At 39.2% G+C, this 16,487-nt stretch overlaps 1 protein-coding gene across 1 annotated transcript in view; it reads right to left on the bottom strand.

The window, feature by feature from the left end:
- The window catches only part of ryr2b (ryanodine receptor 2b (cardiac)), a 78,377-nt gene extending 64,048 nt beyond the window's left edge, over positions 1-14,329 (bottom strand). The window contains 26 exon segments of the mRNA XM_036594153.1: positions 129-303; positions 437-508; positions 510-640; positions 1,330-1,477; positions 3,426-3,585; positions 3,816-3,899; positions 4,015-4,118; positions 4,486-4,590; positions 4,782-5,001; positions 5,178-5,370; positions 5,887-6,128; positions 7,057-7,190; positions 7,337-7,455; positions 8,003-8,098; positions 8,308-8,443; positions 8,875-9,049; positions 10,106-10,227; positions 10,552-10,722; positions 11,131-11,296; positions 11,497-11,571; positions 11,742-11,838; positions 12,520-12,631; positions 12,958-13,070; positions 13,453-13,531; positions 13,642-13,716; positions 14,281-14,329. Of these exon segments, the coding sequence (XP_036450046.1) occupies positions 129-303; positions 437-508; positions 510-640; positions 1,330-1,477; positions 3,426-3,585; positions 3,816-3,899; positions 4,015-4,118; positions 4,486-4,590; positions 4,782-5,001; positions 5,178-5,370; positions 5,887-6,128; positions 7,057-7,190; positions 7,337-7,455; positions 8,003-8,098; positions 8,308-8,443; positions 8,875-9,049; positions 10,106-10,227; positions 10,552-10,722; positions 11,131-11,296; positions 11,497-11,571; positions 11,742-11,838; positions 12,520-12,631; positions 12,958-13,070; positions 13,453-13,531; positions 13,642-13,716; positions 14,281-14,313 (3,337 nt within the window). The 5' untranslated portion in view covers positions 14,314-14,329.
- Positions 14,330-16,487: the final 2,158 nt, after the last annotated feature.

Here is a 16,487-nt window from a genome sequence, read left to right as displayed (position 1 = left end):
CACATTTGTATTTTTTTCATTTGTATGCTTGGATTAGTAGTACTAGTACAGTTTATTACACTGAGAGAATAAAGTGCGGGCCCACATAAAGGCCCTTGCAGTTACTATGTATTACCAATAAAACTCACCACCAGATACACTGAAGTCTTTGGCAGCAATCTCAGAGCCGCAGCTGTTCAGCTGCAGCTCTCCGTTTAGAGTGACCATCATGGTCTTCCGAGATAAATCCAGCAAACATCCAATCACATCCCCCTTCTGCCAGAGACGGCCCAATGGCATGGGACTGCCATGCCACCACTGAGCCTGCAGGGAGGAGAAAGACGGCCAGACAAACAGAGACAGCGACGGAAGTAAGGAGTGACGAGATAAACTCAACATGGTTTTATTGCAGATCTTTGCTACTGTGAATTAGTAAAGTGATTCCCACTGAAAATACCTTAGAGCCATCAAACACAAAGGCCTGGTTGTCTGACCCCAGCTCCACGTGCGGTTTACTTCCAGGCCGTGTCCCATCCCACTCTCATCTCTCCATCAGTGACCACTTCAAATTCAAAATACCATTTTCCATCACGCACTGCAAAGGGGCGTTCCACGCGGAAGATTCGAAATGTCTCCTCACTTGCAGCTTTCACTTCAGGACCTAAAAGTGCTACAATTAGATAACGTTTCTAATTAGTATAGCTTTTGGAAAATAACACTCAGAACATTCTTATTATCTTTTTCACTTTTAACATTATTTATTAATGTTTTCTATTGTTTCTGATCATGACTTTCTAAGTTTATTTAGGTAATTTTCAGGAGATAGTTGGGAAATCGGAAGTCAATCAAATAAGGCATTCTAGAACATTCTGGAAAACTGTGCAGCTGTTTCTAGGATTTTATGAATGATCTAGAGAATATTTCTCGGGCTTATAGTAGCCTGATTGGCTCCTGACCTTTGAGATGATTCAGGAAGGGTCTAAAAGATTATCAGCTGTTACGAAAACTTTGATTAATTTGAGTGTTTTCCAGCCACTTCAATCATTTGTGTGCCTCACTGAAATATAAGAAACTGACACAAATCCACAGCAGCAGGTTCCCACAAATCCACGATTTTAGACAGTTTCAAGTTCATAGAAACCTGACCTGTAACACACTTTACGTAAATACACAAACACAGAATATATTCAATGCTGCTACCATTGCAATATCCTTGTTCTCCACATCGCAGAAGCCATATATTTATTGACTGATTTTTGTTGCCATCAAAAGCCTGAGAATCCAGAATTCCATTTATCCATAGTTAACGCAGTTATGTTTTGGTGCATAACTGCAGCAGTTAAGACTCACGCTGCTGGTGTTCTGGTGGCTCTACAGTGTAGCCAAGCCCAAGTAGAGTCCCCAAGGCGTCCCTCGCAGCTTCTCTACTGCAGCGCCTACTTTTCTCCTCTAGCAGAGAAAATGGCACAAGCTGGGGACTCCTCTTACTCTTAACATCCTGAAATACAAATACAGAGTTCACATCAGTGCCATTCATACATGACTTTACCATTCAACTAAACAAGGTCTGCCTACCTCATAATCAACGAGGTGGCCCTAAAAATTAGGGGCTGTGATACACAGCAAATTGCTCTGAGAAACATGAGAGCTCACAGCAAGGCTCACAGCAAGAAGTGCCTGGGTTTGATTCTTCGGCCGGGTGACCAGAATTCTTTCTGTGTGGAGTTTGAATGTTCTCCCCATGTCTGTGTGTGTTTCCTCCCACAGTTCAAAAACATGCAGTTAGGCCAAATGGAGATACTAAATTGCCCCTAGGTGTGTATGTCTGTGTGTCTGCCCTGTGATGGACTAGCTACCCGTCCACGGTGTTTCCTGCCTTCCGCCCAATGAGCGCTGGGATTGGTTTAAGCACCCCCCACAAACCCAGGAGGATAAGCGGCTCAGATGATTAATGAATGAATAATTTTGTTTCAAAAGTTAGTTACTAGTTTCTATGATGGTATATTCTCAAACTGTTCATGAATTTGTCTTGTATGCCTCACTTACTCGGGAAATTTTCAAATTGAGCAATTTACTGGTAAAACAAGCTACATTAGCTTGATTACCAATTTGTACTCTTCTCTTTCTAAAAAAGTATGTTTCAAGATTCAGTAACGCAAACTTAATGGAGCCTTTTCATACTCTCGTTTCAAAACATGAAAGGAAGGCGCTTCACAAGTTGTCTTGAGGGCCTTCCCTATATCTCAGGCTGTGATGTAGACTGATTTATAAAAGAATATACACACACAACACACACCAACAAGAATAAAGGACAGAGGATGTCCGTTGAAAAATGTATACTTTTAATTGAAGTTAATTTAATATAATTTAATTAAAGAGCTAACCTGACTAGAAATATGTTGGCTTGTTTTCATATGTATATTTTCAATATATTAATGTTTTTACATGCGCATGTAGTTTCAAATGTTGTGAACGAGGAGGGGATAATGAGTGCCAAGTCGTTTATTACTTAGCATCTATTAATATTATTATTATTACTAATTATTACTAATTATTATTATCATAACAAAGCGGTGATGTGAAAATTAGAATAATTTTAAAATATGTTACTACCATTACTCTAATGTGGGTAATGTTTCTTTTTCAGGATGAGGCAAAGTAGTGTGGAGGACCTTTGAATTTTAATCTTTTGTTGTTCTTCAATGGTCCATTTTCATCTCTCTCTCTCTCTCTCTCTCTCTCTTCTCTGTTGACTAAAATTTCACTTGCAGTCCTGGTTGTGATCAGTAAAATCAGTCTCCTGTTTTAAGATGTCCAAGTTAAATTTAGGCCTATCTATTTCAAGATAAGCCATCTTATTTCAAGTAACAGCGTAATCATAGTCCACTTACTCAACTTCCTATTAAATCAGTGATTTGTTTTCTTGTTCTTTGGCCTTCATTTTTCCATAGTGCCAAAAATTAAGAATGCAAAAAAAATGTAATTAAGAATTATTTGCTAATTTTCAGTGTATTTCACTTACTTAGATGTAGCAAGTCTGATCTCTAGTAATTTGATCTAAAAAACTGGATTTTCTACTTATTTCAAACCTTTAAACACTTATCATAGCCTTCTTATTTCTAGACTGGAACTTATTTTAAAATCTCTTGTCAAGCAAAATTATCTTGCTGCATGGACAATTTTACTGTTACTATTAAGTCTTTTCCTCCTCAATTTCAGTGTTTATTTCTTTTATTTTAGCTACTTATTCCACAGTGTAAAGTGTACAGTGAGTGTATGTTAACAACCAAACACACATAGTGAGATCTCTGACTGTGTTACGAAGTGGCTCAGTATCTGCACTACTGTGGTGATGAGTGAAGTGATGGGAAAATGCACTTTTTTCTTTGCATGAAGTTTAAATCAATTAAGCTGTATAAATCCAGTATCACTGGTGTTAATTCCACCTGCTGTGTTGCGTAGGTCCAGCCCTGTCTGATGCGCTCTCTGGCCCAGATGTTGTGCTCGTTCTCGGCCAGCGCCTCCACCAGAGCTTCCTGGGAAGCAGTGAGAGATATACTGGACTGATCCACTGGAGCAGGTCTGTAGCCATTGCACAGTTCATACCTGCACAGGTGAAACCATCCAACAGGTGTTAGGCCTGTTCTACATCCCTGCTTTAAAACAAAGTGTTTGGCCAAGGCTGAACTTTCATCTTTAACTGCTGAGGCAGCACTGTTTTTGCACTGCTGTGGTACTAAAATTAATCTACAGATATTTTTTTGTGTCATTACAGAGCTGAAGATATAACCCGACAAAAGTAAAGACTTCTAACAGACATGTCATTTTAAACATACTTGTTTGAGAGCCGGACGTATTTCACATTCTCCTCAGCGTGGTCATCGGACAGTCCAATATGTGCACCAAGAGCCAAGAGGGTCCTTCAGAAGTGCAGCACAGCAATGACATAACACTTGGTCAATGAGCAAAGTGGATCAAATTTGATTAAAAAACACTGCGTATTAAAAGAGAATGTGGTTGTAACAAGAGTAACACCTGACAGTGTTTTCGGCTGCCTGGAGTTTGCTGTGCCTCTCCTGGTCTGGAAGTTTGGAAAACTCAACCAGTCCGGGATGAACTCTTTTACTGTCATCTCTCACCTGGAAGACATACACATTTTTCTTAGAGAGTCCAAGTAACTAGAAACAGTTTGATAGGCCACTCAATTTGGCAAACTAAGTCACCACTTCATCATTTTAGCTTTTGAAATGCTTTACATTAATGTGATTCATTGATCTAGCTGTTATTATTAGACTGATCACAGTAGTTAAAGGCTGCACATTTTAAAGGTTTGTCTAAATTTACAGCAAAACCATAATAATAAATCAATATTTCTATTGGTTATGAGTCTGAGGAGGTATATTAAAGCAGGTATATTACAGCACAAAATTCTAAACTGGACAGAGCTGTGACCCTTCATTTTTGAGATAACGTCCAAAAATCATCCAGTCATCTACTTTCACTCACGGGTCCGTGCGTCCACCCCTGCTCGATCTTATCCAAAAGCCAGAGCTCATGAAGGTTTTCAGCCAGCCTCTCTCTGATCAGCTCAAGCTGCAGAGGTAACACAACCTGAGGAAGAAAAACCAACAGGTAGTGACTTCACAGACTTCACTTTAATTGCTGGGAATTAGGATAAATGTTTCTTGGAGCAACTCTGAAACAAATCATGCTAAGGTTACTGAGATCAATTATCGCTCATTCTTTTCCAGGGCCTTATCATGCAACCCTACAAAGTTTATGATCATGTTTGCTTGTTTTACTTGACTCGTGTCCACTGGTGATGGGGTAAATGTCACTGGGCCAATGGGTGCAGCAAGGCCTAAGAGGTCACGCTGGCCATTGCCTTGAAACCGAGTGAACTCCTCACACAGCTCCAACCTACAGCGCACACTGGGGAGCAAGGCTTCAGCGCATGGGGAGAATCCAGCAGGGGGAAGGAACTTAAACTCCCCCTGCCTGCCTCCAAACAGCAGACGCACCCTGCAAAAAAGTCATTTTTCCTTAAAATATAATTTGAAATACATAACAACATATTGTTTAAACAAAAATGTGTACTTTAAGTTGTAAAAGTTGAGAAAAGTCTCCCAAATGTCATCGTATTTCAGATCTCATCTTGCCATTTCTGTCCCTGAGATACAAAATCAAATGCAGGGCACCTGACTCCAGCTGAGAAGCTGACCACAGGAAACAGCAGTTCGTCAGCACTGAAGTTTTCCAGCATGCCCTGCACTGGTTGCCCATTGACCCGAAAGGAAATACAGGGAGCGCTGAGGTCAAGACAACAACTGATGACATCATCCTCCCTCAGAAGGTGCTGATTTGGTGAGCCGACCCTTTGACCAATGCCTCCTGGGGTGCAAAAAGTTGAGAATAGAGTAGTTGATTTATATTACCTTATTGTAAGACAAACTGAAATAAAAGCACCACTTAAACTATTAATCCATTGGAAGCCGAGAAGCTCTGAGCGGCAACTGAATGTATGAAAGGTACTACACAATTCCTATTATTATTATTGTTGTTGTTGTAGTAATTGTTTTGTTTTGTTGGTAATAAAACAAACAAAAATTTTAAATAAGAATAAATCATAGGTTATTTTCCATGATAAGTTTGGGAGCAGCACAAGCAGAGCAGTGCCACCTGGTACCGAGGGATATAAAGCACCTTGCTCAAGCAGGAGCACCCAATCAGTGCAGGGCTTTAAACTCCTGATCTCCCAGTTGCTCTCTCACTTCTTTTACAGTAAAGTAAAGTAAACCACTACCAGCAAACTCAGAACATTTTTAGTAAGATTTTGACTGAACTGAACTGCATCCCTGGACTTACTTTTTAGATTTTACACAGATCTGTATTTTCAGCTAATCTCACCCGTCCACAGGTGCAGTCCGTCAAATCCATAGGAGCAGAGGTCATCCCCTACGCCGCTGGACCCCCAGCCATGACCTCCTGTTGGGAAGGGATGGTAACCTGCGGTGCAGGCCCAACCCACTCTCAGGTGAGTCGGCTCAGCCGCCACAAAAGGCTCTGCCTTCTCCACCACCACCTCATAGTACCATTTCCTGTACTGAGCACAATCATCGCTCATGCAAAGGTAGATGTTTGGGCGAACGCTGAAACAAAACAGGCAGGTTAACTAATGTGGAAAGATGACACTTTGTACAATGTAGTGCATCACATTTAAAATTTGCTTTAAAGCAATAGTTGGAAAATACGCAATATTACCCTTACACTGCATTTACATTACAGCAGAGTATTATTTTCTATGGAGACAGGCGGCAGTTGGCACAAAGCACGCGGTGAGATCGACAAAAAGTTGAGCTTTTCTCAGTTTTATGCAAATGAGAAACAAGTTTTGCCAGGCGGCACCCAATCAAATCATGCAGAAATCAGTACTGATGGAAGATGATGGAGAAATTAGTGGGAGATTTTTACATTAATTCACATTTTTTAAAAACAATATTAGACCTTTTTAGACCTCTTCTCACCATCTTACACTGGAGCACAGAACTAGCTTAAAACTCTGACTGGCTGAACCTGCCTGGGTTTTAGTGACACACCCACAAAGCAGCCAACAGTCAGTGAGGTAAACTTTTTGATTCTCTGTAATGTAAATGCAGCATTACCCTAAAAGTACATCACTTGGCTAAATACAGCAGTAGCAGTCATATTAAAGCCTGAATATTGTCTATACTTCTGTCTTTTTATAGAGAACAGTTACCACATAAGCATGTCTATAAAAGATTATTTAACCCCTTAAATGGCCAGGGCCCACCTGCAGATTTAAAGTTTTATTATAACCCAAGAATAGCTCAGCCATTTTGCTTTGAGGTCCCTGTAGTTACTGAATTATTAGCCTTAGTATGTAATAAACGTGAGACTTTAAAGGGTTAACAGCCTCACATCGTTTAAAGTAAGTGTGTTATGATTTAGGCATACAGTTTGCATATTGCTGATTTGTAAAAAAAAAGCTATAGTGCAAAACTAAGGAAGCAAAATTCATGTTTTGGGTGGTGTGAAGGTGCAAACTCCAGTGATTACCTGGTGACCTGATTGACCAGTTGAGTCTGCATCAGTAAATCTCTCTCTGGCAGCAAAGTGTCACAGATCAAATGTTGATTAGAGCGGACTGCCATTCCGTGACACACACACAGTGAACACAGCACATCCAGGATCTGGAGCATACATATGAGAGGTAGAGGCTCAAAGAGAGATTTTAGGGGAAACATGGACTGCTGTCATTTTAATACAGTCAAACAGGCACACACACACACACACACACACACACACACACACACGCACACACACGCACACAGAATACCTTCGAATTGCGTCCATGTTTATCTAACAGTGAGATTATAGATCTAATATGACCCTCTTTAATGAAGTTCAATGCCTCTGGACTCTCCGTTAGCACACAGTGCAGCACTTCTAGGATACCTAAAACAACAAACGCACATAAAAAAGACACTGTGTTACCACTACAGGTGTAAATCGGTGACCTCACACAATTTGATTCAACTGTGATTCGTAGGGAAACAATTCTATGCATCATGAAATCTCAAATTTCAGTATAATTAGACTAAATTATTAATTTTTTTTATAATAGATTTTTTAAAATAATCTATTTACATTAAAAAAATACACTGAAATCACATCTTTGAGCAAAGGGACTGGACAATAATTCAAGAATACAAAGGAAATGGACAATAATTCAAGATATTTGGTGTTTTTATTGCATTTTACATTTTTAAAACGTCTAGAAAAAAGTTACAAATTTGCTGTAACTGACTGTAAATGTACAAAATTGATGCAGTTAAATCACCAACTTAGGATCGATTCTTGCACTCCTTATTACCAATCATTAGACTTACATCAATAATATAGTAATACAAAAAAATTACTATATTCACATAATAATATAGTAATACAAAAAAAAATAAAAACCTAACTTCTCGTGTTCTAACTTCACATATAAGAAACTCACCAGTAGAGGCCTCCAGTCTCTCCAATCTGCCAACCAGCCAGTCCAGAGATGTGGAGAACTGGGAGCAGTTATTCCGATTGCCCCGGATGAGGGCAGCTACAGGAGGAAAATTAAGAAGGAAAATTTATTAACAAAAAAGTGACAAATCAGGAATATTTTGTGAAACCTAATGCGCAATGTCTGTTTTCAATTCCTGTTTTGTGCCTCATGGTGGCAAAAGCTGACTGAATTAAGGAACTCCGCACTAACTGTCTTAAATGCTCTTCGGCAAAGGTAAAAAACAAACAGTCTGAGATATTTTTTACCCAGAAGCTCATAGAGGGAGCTCAGGGTGGCCTCCCATGAATCTCCTGCCTCTTTCCCAGCAACCTTCGCAAAATGGGCCGCACTGTTGTACAGATGGAGATGGTCAATGCTGTCAAGTACCAAGGTAATGGCACCCTGGGAGACAGAGGGAGAAAGAGAGACACTGTGCATTCCAAAGTACACACACATTTAAGAATTCACTTCAAATTCAAGGCCCTGGGCATAAATAATTTGAACATGATGTGGTAAAATTATAAAGAGATTACCAGCATCAGAAATAACCAAGAACTTCAGCAGAAAGTGACCTAATTTTCAACACTTTCGCCCCTTAAGATACAGGTACAAGGCAATAAATGTCCCAAAGATAATGAGTTATGAAGACCCCCACCATCACTTCGACCTTGACCTGACAGTGTGCATGCATTCATCTGTAGAAAAATGGATCTCCATATTATGTAAAACATATTATGTTATATTATATCTTAATCCATGTGAATTACCACCAATTCTGTACTTTTATTATCAAACATTTTTGAATATTTGAACGTAAGTGCTGCAGACATTACCTCTTCTTGAAACAGATGTTGTCTGTTCTTCAGTGTTCTGATACTGCTCTGCTTCGCCTCATGACCATGACCAACCTTTGGTGGGTGGAAGTAACCAATCAGATCTTGCAAGCTCTGACAGAACATCTCTATTTGGAGTTCTGAGGCTGAAATGTTGGTTCTCTCGTCCAGTCCCCTGGTCAAGCAAAAAATTAGAGGCATTCATAAAAATTCTTCTTCAAGCGGCAGAGTCTGCACAAATAGTTTATTTCTGTGCTTATGAAATATCACTCTGGTGTAGCAGTTTTACTCAAAAATACTTTAAATATTCAGATTTTCTTTTGTGTGTTTTGGAAATACACTGATACATAGGAATCAACCTCCTAGCGTTTCTCCTTCCATAAAATGACACGTGCCACCTGGCTTTGAATGAGAGGATGTACCTAGCAAACTAAAGCCCTATTTGGACAGGATTAGTTTTCCATGAGGAGCTGGTGTAATGAAAGTTTACCTCAGGACATTGTAACGTTTATGAACGTTTCACACAGGATACGAAATTTTGGTCTGAATGACAGAGATGGGAGTGGCTACTTGATTTACGTGCCCTATTTACTCCAGAAAAGAGCAGAAAAGATGTTAAAACATTTAATTTAGCCATTATTTTGTTTACCCTAACTAATTACTGTGCTGTTCAAAGTGAATGCAGTGCATTATTAGCATCATCAACGTGCACAATATTCAGATCTTAAGTCCAGTGCAGATAGCAGTCTGATATAGCAATATGTGGCACAGGTGAGCTAGTTTGTGCAGGAGGAGCAGCATCTAGCTCTAGTCTTCTAGCATCTAGATACAGTAGGCTTTAATCATAGAATTTCTTGGTCCTTAATGAAATATTATTTTGGGGTGGTTTTACCGAAATATAGTGTTACAATGATGACAATAAATGATGTAATTATAATAAGCGTGGTGTTTAGACAAGAAAACCAGCAAAACAACCCCCTTGTAGATGTTCACAGGTATAAGCCACCAATTTCCTTTAGCTTTTGCATTCTTCAATAATAAAAGAACTACTCAGATTTTGTTCACAACTTCACCACCTAAACAAAATGTAGTGTTGGCTTAAGGGACTATTATTTCCATTCTGTTCTAATATAATATATTTAAGATTATGAAAAGCATACGTTCAAATAAGTGTGTACAACTTTAGTTGGTACTTACACTTTACATAGAAGCTGGGATTTCCCATTCCTACCTGATAAAGCCTGAAAACAGAAGTGTAGAGCTACGTATGAGACCAGCAGCTTGAGACTCCTCCCTCTGAGAGCGAGAGAGTGTGAGCCCATCATCCATGTGACCCTCTGAATGGAGAATGGCCTGAAGAGATTGGAAGCACTAAGCTTAACACATTTACATACCAAAATTCATGTGTGTAGAGACCACAAATAAACTAATACAAACACTTTATAAATATACATTATAACCCAAACAACTCTTATCAGTTCATATTAATCATTTTTGCTATTTTACATACAATAACATACACCATGTAGATATACACATTTAAACATTATAAATTATGCATTAGAACAAGTTTCTTTCAGTGAGTGGAAGTACAAAGTAGGGGGTTCTAATAGTGTGTGGTGAGAGTATTTTCTGAGGAGTAAAGAGGCTTAGTTCACCTAGCCTGGTGTGTGTTACCTGCTTATGCAGTCCCTTCTCTTTCCTCCTCTTTGAGTCGCTGGTCTGGTAGGTGAGCCACAGGCAGGTGTCCACGTGCTGGACAAAACAGACAGAGTCTCCGTATTTGATCTCGGGTGCCCCCATCCCCTCTCTCTTTGTATTGAAGTCCATACACTCTTGGCCAGCATCCTACAGTCACAGAGATAAATCAGCTTTGGTTATGTTTTACCCCGTTTATATAAATCCACGGGCTGGTATTATTACTGCAGTGTAGCCACACATTCAACATAATTATTTAGCCGCCATTACTTATTTAATTACATCGTTTTGTCATTACATTTACTTTATTTATAATTGGCAAAAATTGAAAGGAATGTTTTTCATATCCCAAAACAAGACCGTCCACACAACAATAACTTGTCATCAAATTTAAATCATAATAAAACATTGCGTAATAACAAATACAAATGTATTATGGACTGAAAGCTCTGAGTCTGAATTTTCCACACAATTTCCTTGCATTAATAAGTGAGAAATCATTTAGCAGGGTTGAACACAAAAATACAAACAGTTTTTACTCAGAACTAATCAAAGTACTAGCCGTGCCTTCGTTGTGCGGAGACAGAAGGCAGTGGACTTGATGTCGGCCTGCTCTCTCTCCACTAGCTGCAGTCCTCCATCCTGCGACCTGCCTAAATATTTCCCAGTGGTAACATGACGCAAACGGAAGGCCTGACCCCAGCGAGTGTGACTCCCACTCCAGCTGTGGAATCACACACATACACACACAAACATACTCGCAGGCTCAGTTTCCAACATTACCTTTACCTGGGCATTTGAGTAGCCAAGTAGGCAAAACAAGCATTTAACAATTACATGACTAAACTACAGATTAGAATTTTGTAGAATCATTGCTTTAAATTATATCACTGCAGCAGCTGCAAGTTGTGTGGGTGAACTTACGAGACGCATAACATCTCGATCCTCCAGAGAGAACAAGCTTGAGATGATGCGGTGCCACCTTCAAAATGAACAGATCTGAAAAGAGGGGAAAAGATGAGTTTGAGTAAGGACAGATAAATAGATACCAGAGAGTGAGATTTAAAAGATTCAAAAAGAAACAAAACTACCAACATCTTTGACATCTCTAACTAATCCAGGAATCAAATTCTATGCTTAGCAGCCAATCAGAGCCTCTTGTCACTGACCTGCGATCCTCCTCTCCATGTCCAGCAGGAGGAATGGTTAGGCATTCATCTGTGTGACCATGCAGCAATCGCAAGGTATCCCCTCCTCTTAGGTGGCCTGCAGATTAAACATCAGAGGACATTTTACCTTTCAGTTTGGAATAGGGGGCACCAGATAAGTCCACCTTATAGTATACAAATACAAACTGTAAATAATAGTACATAATTTTTATACATATAAGACAATTCCCACCCTAAAGCATTTTAGCTATCTTAACTTACAACAGGCTATCATGCAGATCAATTCCAATAAATAAATTTCAAATATAACACCATCTCTTAAAATGACAGTGCAAAGTTCTCTTGATTTGAATGGCAAATTCTTCACTGTTAGGCCACAGTATAAATACTCCACACGCAACACAAGCTATGAACCCATTACAATGTGCTGATGATAAAGATAAAACATTCTTTTTGCAACTGTACAGATGATTAAGCCTAAAATATTTTATTGGGTGACCATTAATGAGGTTTAGTCAATGGCTAATACTAATGTGAATGACAGATGAACTAGTCTCTAACTGTACATTACAAACCAGCAAGGCAGAGCTACGGGGTAGGAGTTTCTAAGTTGGTATTGAGTGTATGTCACATAATGATGAATGGCCTTTTTGAAGACTTCGATATTCACACCCAAAATAGATACATCATAACTAAATGGTAAGTTTTCCAACTGGAGTTTGTTTGGCACTGTAATGTATCGTGGTGTGTTTTTGGCCACAAGGAAGAACAGCAGTACCCTGAGCCTCAACAGTGGCAGAGGAGATGGGGGCCACACTCCACAGGGTCTGTTGGAATGCTGCATCCACACTAACACCAGCATCACAAACACCTGCACTCCATGAGACGTGCTGAGAGAGAGAGAGAGAGTGTGAGAGAGAGAGAGAGAGAGAGAGAGAGAGAGAGAGAGAGAGGTGGGAATACAGTGTTACAGTAACAGCATAACTTACAGAAATAATACATCTTGTGACTTAACTGGTAAGTGGAGCTGATAAAATGGATGAAAATGGACAAGGTGTGTGGAGGTGGTTTTAATAAAGTTGCCATTATACACATATGTACATATATATATATATATATATATATATATACATATATATATACATATATAGTATATATGTATATAAATGCATATGCATACATACATACACATACGAGACCGAGTGACTGCACTCACTAGGTATCTTTCGGATGAGACGCTGACCAAAATGAGGTCGTCGCCCACTCTGACCTTCTCTCCCTCTGACCTCTGCTTGGATGCAGGGTGGACTGTCCACCAACATGCCTCACCTGAGGACACACATAGCAACTGATGTAACTTCATTCACAGACATAAATACGTCAACTTTTTTTAAAGACAAGAGGAATGTCTAGCTTTGCCATGACTCTGTCTGACTCCACGCTGGCTCCTCTTCCTCATCATTACCTGAGCCTGTGTGCTGGGATGACATCAGTTTAGTCCCTATTGTATCATTTCTCCATGGTACACCTTTTAGCAATTCAGTGCCTATTTGATTTCCTAGATTTGGTGTTCCCTTGTTTCCAGTCTCCTGGGTTACTCTATCACATTTGGGCAAAATCAGATCTGTGCCACTTCACCCCTGTAATATGTTTGTACCCACAGAAGTAAAGGTTTATGAGACAGTGAAATTTAGCTTAGTGTCAGCTTTACCGGCTACTTCTTCCTGGAGACCAACATCAAATGCCAGCTTATCAGCGGAGAGTCCAGAGGAGGTGAGACAACTCAAATACTAGAACAAGAGGAAGGGCATATCAGCTGCTGTGCAATTGTGCCAATCACTGTCAAATAACCAATTAAAATGCAATAAATGCCTTGAAGCACTTTGAAACACTGACTAACCATGTCGCTGTAGGAATGTCTTAGCAGCAGTGCTTGACCATAGAGGAGAGTGCGGTGGCCAGCAGCCTCTGAAGACTGAAGCAAAACATAACAGACAGCATGACTACAGGATAGTGACAAATTATCAAAGGAAAGACTTTTTAGACAATTTAACTTTTTCTTTGCATTGTGAAGGGGTTCTTTAGACTGATGAGGAATGTGCTGTAGATGGTTCTTAGATGGTTCTACATAGAACCGTTTTGAAAATGGTTCTATATAGAACTGTCTAGAACCCTTTCTTCTATTGTTATGATGTCAGGTTACAATAGAAGAACTCTTTTTGGTGCTATATAAAACGCTTTTCAAAAAATGTTCTATATAGCACCATCTATAGCACATACTTCATCAAAAACCCTTTCACAGTGCAAAGAACGCTTTAATCATGCAAAGGGTACTTTGAGTGTTCATGATTCTATACAGAACCATTTTCTTCACCAAAGAACCCTTGAAGAACCACCATTTTTAAGTGTGTAGTAAAGCTATAAGGTAGGTGGACCTCAAAGTAGACAGTGAGTGGATGTATGAGATGGAAGTTTAAAGTAAAGTGGGTAGTTTGTGTACTGTTGTATATAAATAATAAAGATTAGCTCCACTCTTCACCCCAGCCTGTAGATCCTCATGGTTGGCGAGCATTTCCTGCAGAGCCCGGACGGACACACACCGATCCAGCACAAACACACACAGAGACAGGTCTGCCGGAACATTCTGGAAAGACACATGTTAAAACATCCTCGAGGGTTGTAAATTGATGCATAGATCTCATTATATTACTTTAGCAGGTAAATGAACAGCAGACATTTCTTACAACTAACTCAGGTTTAGGTGCGAATCTCTCACCTTCGAGTTAGACGTGGACTCCAGGAAGCACAGTCGGCAGCCGAAGCCATCGGCAGCCAAACACAGCTTCTGCTGGAGAGGAACAGCCGAGCAGCATCGCAACACCAGCTCATCCGACTGCAAAACACACCAGAGTTAATTCTGACTAATGACATCCACAATGTTAATGAAACAGCTCACCGAAAAGCCTAATTTGCAACTACCCCTTTACCTTAAATGTTGTGGCAACTGACTACGTTTGGGGTAAGAAGATGCTTGATTGACAAACATTTTCGACAAGTTACAGCTTTCTTTATGAGATCAACACTCACGTTGAGAATATAAAGAAAAAAGGTGGTAAATGTAATCTTCAGTGCGTTCGATTCTTGCATTTTCATTCACGTCAAAGAGACTTTACTGTTAAAGTTTTGTTGGCCTTACGTGAGACTGAATAGCTCAGGCTTAAATGGGCGCTTAAAATGAAATATTTACTTACTAAAAACATATTGTAGCGTATCTTTGCAAGAACCCATATTCATTTCCTATGGTATTTCACGTGTTTCTTTGCTATATCTTTGAAATCAATATATTTCATCATTCCAAACGTTCATTAAATATTTTGTTTTTCATGACCACAAATCATTTTCATTCTTCTTCTCTTACTTTATGAAGAAAAGGTTTTGATATTAACACATCAAGTTTTACACACTTGAAAAATGACCCATGCGGGCAAAAAAATATTATAATAATAATTTTGCTAAAATAATTACTTCAGCATTGATTTAGTCAAACAAGTTAATTAATGCAATCCTGAATGATTTAACTAATTTATTCCAAAGATATGGAAAATAAAAACTCAGTAGGGTCACTTTTGACCCTACTGATGGTTCTTCAAGGGTTCCATAGTAATGGGAATGGTTATGTTTTGAACCATGAGCTCTATAGAACCGTTTCATGCTTAAATGGATTTCTGCATGGTGAAATGGTTCGTCAGATTGATGGAGAATGTGGCTCCATCAATAAATGGCTCTATATAGAACATTTTTGAAAATAGTTCTATAGCTATAGGAACAAAAAGGTTACGAGCTTGACATCATAACAATAGCAGAATCCTTTTTGGTGATGTATGGAACCATATGCAACACATTCTCCAGCAACCTTGAAGAAATACTTCATCATGCAAAGAGCCGTTAAAGCATGACGTATCTTTATATGGAACTCATGGTTCTAACTAGAATCATTACCTTTACTAAAGAGCCCTTGAAGAACCATTTCTTAAGAGTGTTGCTGCAGCAAGACCAAGCCCTATGCTGGGCAAAGCCTCAACTAACCTAACTAACTAACTGAAAGTAACCCACCACAACGTCATTTATCTAAAATGAATGTAGCTTAACCTTAATAACTAGAAAGCTAACTTACCTCACCGATACTTTACTTTACTGGCTAGATAATCCGCCCAAGCTGAAGCTAACATGCTAGCGCTGGTTAGTTAAATGAACGTTAACCGTCACCGAGCGAAGACGGTTTACCTCGGTATCACACCATTCTGTCTCAAACACTCGTAACAGCTACAACCGACGATGGATATGTGGCCAATGTTGGCCACAAGACAGCTTCTCTTCACTGAAAAAAAAGGGATTTTAAAGCTATTTAACTGGCTAACCTAGCTAGCTAGTTAGACTAATTTCAGCTCATTATCATGGGCTAGTAACTAAAGTTCACTTTACTAGTCCATGTTAATGAGCTGAAATTGATTAAAATGATTAAGTAACACCTATTATTATGTCTGTTGATAATAATAATAATTACAATACAACTAATAATAACAACAAAAACTAATGTAAGGTTAAAGTGCTTTCTAAACTTACTGTAGAGACTCAAATGACCGTTGGGGTGAGCTCAAAATTTCCGTTGGGTTTCGAATTTTAAGTGAGTTGCGCAGGAGCTGTAGCACTACGACGGCGTTTTAGGGCCACTGTTAATAAAAAATA

The sequence above is a fragment of the Colossoma macropomum genome, unplaced genomic scaffold (genome assembly GCF_904425465.1).
Source record: "Colossoma macropomum unplaced genomic scaffold, Colossoma_macropomum, whole genome shotgun sequence".
NCBI classification, from domain to species: domain Eukaryota; kingdom Metazoa; phylum Chordata; class Actinopteri; order Characiformes; family Serrasalmidae; genus Colossoma; species Colossoma macropomum.
The sequence above is the reverse complement of the archived record's forward strand: the minus strand, read 5'-3'. Positions and strand labels throughout refer to the sequence as shown.